Source organism: Delphinus delphis, chromosome 2 (genome assembly GCF_949987515.2).
Source record: "Delphinus delphis chromosome 2, mDelDel1.2, whole genome shotgun sequence".
Classification (NCBI taxonomy): Eukaryota; Metazoa; Chordata; class Mammalia; order Artiodactyla; family Delphinidae; genus Delphinus; species Delphinus delphis.
Window position 1 is genome coordinate 32,774,594 of NC_082684.1, and position 6,599 is coordinate 32,781,192.

A 6,599-nucleotide genomic window follows, 5' to 3' on the forward strand; every position below is an offset into this window, starting at 1 on the left:
AATTGTGCCTTTCCATTTCAGATACACTGTAAAGAAAAAAAACCTAGGTTCCCATTTAGTAAGCAGAGTACCCCACATCTAAGTGAACAAGTATACCACACAAACTCTCCCCAGAAGAGTTTGCGTTAAAAACAACGGCTTCACAATTGTATGGCCTGAGTCCTGCAGTCTTGAACACGGGGCAGCTTTCACGCCAAAAACTTTTAACCCTAGCCTCCACATATGGAGAGTCCCACTACCCAATCCCCGCCTTTGGGGAAGCCCAATCTTCCCAGGGTTTCTAATTCTGCATTCCTCAAAATCCCTGAAAGGTTAGGTCAGATGAGTGTGGAGTGGTTTGGGGGTTCTGGAACTAGACTTCCTGGGTTCTAATACCAGGAATTATATATATCCTACATATAATAGTTAAGGATTCAGTGACTATACAGACAAGGGACTTAATAGTGGCTACTATTTGCTATTCACTGTTATGCTTACAAGTATTTATCTAGACTAGCACTCAAATGAGCCTATGAAATTCCTAGAAGAAACAATAAAACTAATTTCCTATAGGTATAGAGCTCTAACACTTAACAGAGATGGATGTAGAACCTTAGGCAGTTTTCACTACCCAACTGTTTTCCCTACAGACTGTTACATCCATGTCTCAGGACAAGAAAGATCATGTGAAAGTCCCTTAAAGCATTCATGTGCAGTGATTTTAAAAGTTTTATGTGATGATCTCCGACCATCAAAATTATATTACAACCTTTAAGTTAGGCATGAAACATTAAATTTTACGATCTTCCTTCCCAAATTGTCCTTCTCTTGGCTATGGAAGGCCTAAATAACGTGACACCAAATAAAATTGGGTGGTTAAAAGAACAGGGGGATCACGCACAAGGGAAACCGTCGTAACAACTGTTGGTTATCACTGTTTTGAACAGTTCACACTTCTTTGCCCATCTTCTGACTAGCGAAGAAATGTCAACAGTACTAATTTAAAAAAAAAACAAAAAAAGGCTCACCATACCTCACTACTACAGCCTTCTCTACCAGGGATTTTAAATGTGTCAAATGTGCATGGGGAAGGAGGAGGATGTAGCCATACTTCCTTCAAACAAACAGACAAAAGCAGTTTTATAATCTTTTATTATCAATAACAAACAGCTGCTTTAACGTCTTTGCCAGGCAGCTGTTAAAGGGTGGGGGGACGGACACCCTTGACCCTAACAAGGAAAACTCAAATTAAGCCTTTACGTACAAGCAAATTTAGAGCTCTTTTAAGTGTCCAAAGCTATTAATTAGTTTAAGTGAGGCATTAAACTAATTCTGTATTAACATATTTGAATAACCAGGAACTAAAACGTTCAAATTTTTTCTAGTACAAAAAAATTAATTTGCTTTAGTTATAAAAGAGCTCTGTCAATATACACAAACTATATACTTCAGACATTCACAAAAATGTGAGCAGAAGGCTTATCAAAAACATTTAATACAATTAGTTTTCAACAACCCCTGGTGGTCCACATCTACAAAGATACCCAGCCCAACCCAACCCAACCCAACCCCCCTCCAAATCCCACCCCCACAGAAAAGCACATACTTACCAGAATTTTTAGCAAGTATGGTTTGGGAATTTTTTTTTTTTTAAAAAAGGCCCCCAGGGCAAGTTATTTACAGTTTAATTGCCACTGTCAACTGATCTGGACCTTGACCGGGACCTGGACCTGGACCTGGACCTCTGGCGATCCACAGATGCTGGAGACTTAGATCTACTTGAAGAACCACGTTTCTGGCTCTTCTCAGGCACAGGAGACCTACTAACAGAACGGGACTTGCTCCGGCTCCGGCTCCGGCTCCTGGACCGGCTGTAAGACTTGCGACTCCGGGAACGAGATCGGCTACGAGACCTGGAGGAACTCCTGGTCCGGGAACGAGACCTGCTTCGCGACCTACTAGGAAAGAAAGAAAACAGAAAACCAAAAACACTAAGTAGCAGGCCCTACAATCCATTAAATGAAAACTCTGACCTAAAAATTTAAACAGGACGCCCCTGGTGGCGCAGTGATTAAGAATCCTCCTGTCAATGCAGGGGCAACGGGTTTGATCCCTGGTCCAGGAAGAACCCACACCCCGCGGAGCAACTAAGCCCGTGTGCCACAACTACTGAGCCTGCGCTCCAGAGCCCAAAAGCCACAACTAGTGAGCCCAGGTGCTGCAACTACTGACACCCAAGCACCTAGAGCCCATGCACTGCAATAAGAGAAGCCACCGCAATGCGAGGCCCGCGCACCGCAATGAAAAGTAGCCCCTGCTCGCTGCCAACTATGAAAGCCCAAGCGCTGCAACGAAGACCCAACACAGCCAAAATAAAATAAATTTATATTAAAAAACAATTTAAAGAGATACCTGTGCCTTTTGCTGCCTTCGATTAATTTGATTTTTCTCCCATTTATTTCTTTTCCAGAAAGTTTTTCAATAGCATTCTTTAAGTCACCATAAGAGGCAAACTCAACTACCCTACAAAGAAAAAAATGCCATTTGTAAAGTTATATACTTCTTGTAGTCTCACAAACTATGTTATCAGTCTAGTTTAAGTACCTTTTTAATGTTCATTTTGCTATTGCTATATTGAGTCATCTCTTTAGGGATAAAACAGCATGAGAGCAAGACTTTGCAACCTCCAAAAAGTTGACATTTTAAGCTAGATGATTCTTTGGGGGTGAGCAGCTTTCCTGTGCATTACAGGATGATTACTAACATCCCAGACCTCTTCTCACAAGATGCCAGCAGCACCCTCAATCATGACAACCAGAAGGTCTCCAGAACTGCCACATGCACCCTGAGGAGCAAACTCAACCCTGACTGAGAACTGCTACATTCCAGCATGCCCAAATTTTAAGAGCTCAAACATTCAGAGTAAAACTTTCAGAATATTTTAAAAGGCTCATACTCCAGTACATACTCACCCTTCATTTAATTTAGGTCGATGTGCATCCGCAAAGGTTACTTCCCCAGCTTGTCTCATGAAATCTTTGAGATCCTTAACGCAAGACAATTGTGTTAAGCAGAGAAAAGGAAACATGACACACAAACAACCACATTGTATAAAAACAAGACTACTGAAAGAGAAGATGTTAGATAAAGTACAAACATGGTATTTACCACACTTGTATTCTATCAGAATTTAAAAATAATATATGTCAGGGCACGAAATAAGCAAATAGCATATTGCTTTTAAGCAAAATGCCAGGAAATTCAGATTTTAACATTAAAGTAGTATTAGTCTATACTGAGCTCAATACAAAAGGAAAAAAACAAAACAAACAAAAACAAAACAAAAAGAAACAATACATATTTTTAAAGTAAAGACTAAAGTAGAAATTTTATATTTAAAAACAAAACATTTACAAGACACCAGTTATCTTGTGCCCCATATGTCATTAAAAAAGTTTACTTTACCTTTATTATTATTTCCCTAGGCTAGTCAAGCAGCAAACCATTAATCGGTCGGAGAAACCTTCATGACATATGCCCGACTGGCTCTTCGCCACCCACTTGAAGGATACTACCCAATCGATGGAAGCCTTTAATCGCACAGCCCTCCCTATTAGCAGACTACTGGCGGATGCAGACATGTTCTACTCTTGTGTAGTTACCAAGGACCACTTTACTGCGATCAGGATTCCAACGACCACCTAATTTCGTATCTTTCAACTCTTTTCGACCAGGACCTCTTATTCGGAAGCGTTACAGGAAGACAGCTCTCAACTTAGGGATCAGATCACGTTATCAACGCTCTGGGATCGCTGCAACCTGGCACTTCAAGGAAGTGCACCGATTACGTCTAGACCGGCAAACACAGATCTAGAGGTGGCCAATTGATCACTGTAGGAGCTGACTGGCAAAGTCAACCAGGCCCAACCAAGAGTGACCAAGACAACGATTAGGATAACCCACAGGCACTCCTCGTCATAAGGCCAACGACACAGATAGGCTGGCAAATAAAGGGTTTAATATTTGGTTAAAATTGATTTTAAAAAACAAGAAAATATATCCTCAAAACATTTACATTTGATCACTAATATTAAAATTTGAAATATCCCCCAATTACATTTAATTAAAATTTTAAAATTACGATTAAGTCCATTAATTTAAAATTAAAATTACTTTTAATAAAACATTAATAAAAACATTAGCTACCCACTAATATTTAAAAAGCCACATTACAATATCTCAAAACTGTATTTCAACAAACCTGCCAGCTGACTCTTGAAGATAAATTCTCAACTATAAGCCGATTTTCTGTTCTTACAGGTGGAGCATTTCTGAGGAAGAAAATGAGCGCTCACAATGGAAGAAATGAAGCAACGTGCACTTATTGTGTTCAGTTGTGGGCAAGTTCAAGCAATCAGATATGACAAGTCATTCAAATGACTTCCGCCAACAGTTTCTGCATTATTTTATGACACACACAGGATCAGTGGATGTAACAGAACTGATTATACATAAACAGCAAAATCGCTTATTGCTAATGTTTTTTAAACATTAAAGACTCCTCCTGCAGTAACGCTTGTTCAAAGCAGCCATCCACCATCCATCACATACCGTCTATCATTTCGAGGTCTGCGACTACTAAAACGGTCTGAGTAGCGTCCTCTACCTCTTCCGCCTCGAGATCGAGCCCTAGCATGTTCAATTGTAACCCTACAGAAAGGGAGGAAACATCTTCATTATCCACTTAAGCTATGTCAGAAACTATTTAGAAATAAACACCCAGCTGACCTAGTCTGCCCTATTTCTGCAGCGCTAACTAGTGATAAAACTAAAAACAAGATCCTCACCTTTCACTGCAGAGTTCTTTTCCATCAAGTTCATATACGGCATCATCTGCATCCCTGGGATCCTCAAATTCCTAAAATACAAACATGAAAAAACCCGAATGCTTCATACACCTTTAAAAGTGTATTCTACAACCCACTGAAACCAGTAAATACCTGTGAAAGCCTAGGAAGAGTATCTTAATGACAACAGCATATAGCTCAGCCACATCAGAAAGCGACCAGCAGTGATTTCTCTCAGCCAGTAGTGAGGCTCTTTTATCCCTTACGAAAATTCACTGCCTCAATGATGCAAAGCATTTCCTAAAGATACTCTACCTGGACTCAATAAAATCAAAGGCACTGCTTACCACAATCTTTACGCACTTAACAACAGATAATCAACCAGTTCTAAATACTCACCACAAAACCAAAGCCTCTTTTCAAATCAATATCTCGTATTCGTCCATACCCCTTGAAGAATCTTTCCACGTCTTTCTCCCGGGCCGCTGGATTTAGCCTCCCGATGAATACGCGACAGCCACTCATGTCCCGCTAGTACTTCCTGTCAGGAAATAATTCAATTGAGATAACACCGGTGAAATGTCAGAAGAATGTCTGGTCAAGGGATCAAAAACATAAACGGCATAAAATAAAATGTTTACCCGGTGATGTTATAAACAAGACTGCCAAGAGTGCCTCTTAACTAGGCCAGGTCCCTTGCAGACAAAATTAAAACTCGGCTCCCAACACGATCCTTCCCTGGGCCCAGACCGCAGCAACCGCAACGCCCACTGCCGCCTCTGGAACTGCGCAGCCGCACTCTCTCCCCGGCTCTTCTGGCCCCCTCCCGTCTGCCGCAGTCAGGAAAGGCCGAGAAGTGCGGGCGGAGCCGACCCCCCCTCCGCAAGGCCAGCCCAATGGCGACGGGCTGCGCGCGCGTCGCCGCCTCCCAGGAGAGTCACAGCGGGTGGAAGCCGGAATCTCGCGACGCCACCGCCTCGCCTGCGCAGACGGCGGCGGGCGGCCGCGGAGCAGTCACAAAATGGCGGCCTCGGAGCCGGCGGTGGGGACAGCCGCCTGTGCCAAACTCCCTGTCCCCTCCCCCCGCCCGACCCCACCGCTCCGGGTCACTGTACCCGCCCTGGGACAGCCCCGACCACACCCCGAGCAAAGGTCTCGGCCCACTACTCTCCGGGTTCGGAGAGTGAAGTAAGGAGGCAGGGAGGGGCACACGACCCCAATGTAAAAACGACCGTGACCAGGACCGCCCTTCCCCCGTCAGGTCCCCTCAAACAATACCCAAAGGGAGACGTGCCCCAGCGCCCACCTCGAATAAACTGCGCTCATTGGACGCCGTCCTCCGCACAGAGAGCAGCCCTGACCACTCGCGATCTGAGCGGCCATGAAGAAGCCTCGATCCGAGAAGCCTTTCCCTCAAAGTGAGCCACTCACCTACCGGACAGGATCTTTGGCAGCTGAGACCCAGAGAGGTCCGTAGTCTGCAACGGAGCCGGCAGCCTCCCCGCAGACCAGGACTCAACTCGTCTACGTCTCTCCACAACTGACGCACTTAGCTGTCCTGGCGTCCTACAAAATGGAGGGCGCGTCCTTGCGTCACTTCCGGGACCGCCCCTGGCACCGCCCCATTGGTCGGGGACAGAGGTGTCGGGGGGCCGGACCTCGTTATGGTGACGGCCTAAGTAACCCGCCCTCGGAGTGGGCGGGGCCGAGGGGAGGGACCTGGCATGGGCGTGGCCGTCAGGTTCTCGGCGACGGAGGGGCTCCGCTGGAAAA

At 44.5% G+C, this 6,599-nt stretch overlaps 1 protein-coding gene across 5 annotated transcripts; it reads right to left on the reverse strand.

The window, feature by feature from the left end:
* Positions 1-1,114: 1,114 nt before the first annotated feature.
* SRSF5 (serine and arginine rich splicing factor 5) lies at positions 1,115-6,395 on the reverse strand. 5 transcript variants are annotated; one of them, XM_060004328.1, is made up of 8 exons: positions 6,258-6,395; positions 5,226-5,367; positions 4,827-4,897; positions 4,591-4,689; positions 4,241-4,310; positions 2,952-3,025; positions 2,392-2,502; positions 1,115-1,937 (listed from the first exon to the last, which is right to left on the reverse strand). In XM_060004328.1, exons 2-8 carry the CDS (start codon positions 5,349-5,351, stop codon positions 1,664-1,666), a joined length of 825 nt encoding a protein of 274 aa, XP_059860311.1. In that variant the 5' UTR covers positions 5,352-5,367; positions 6,258-6,395; the 3' UTR covers positions 1,115-1,663. The 5 variants fall into 5 exon arrangements, with proteins under 5 accessions (XP_059860311.1, XP_059860314.1, XP_059860315.1 ...); XM_060004331.1 differs by having other exon boundaries at positions 6,262-6,382; XM_060004332.1 differs by having other exon boundaries at positions 1,115-1,934; positions 6,133-6,378.
* Between the last annotated feature and the right edge of the window lie 204 nt (positions 6,396-6,599).

Bases quoted from the DNA above. Each gene is read 5' to 3' on its own strand.
- SRSF5 (XM_060004328.1), bottom strand. From the start codon at position 5,351: ATGAGTGGCTGTCGCGTATTCATCGGGAGGCTAAATCCAGCGGCCCGG. The intron at 4,898-5,225 runs GTGAGTATTTAG...TTTGTATTTTAG, and splicing joins AAAGAGGCTTTGGTTTTGTG to GAATTTGAGGATCCCAGGGA. The intron at 1,938-2,391 runs GTATCTCTTTAA...TTTCTTTCCTAG, and splicing joins GAAGGCAGCAAAAGGCACAG to TAGGTCGCGAAGCAGGTCTC.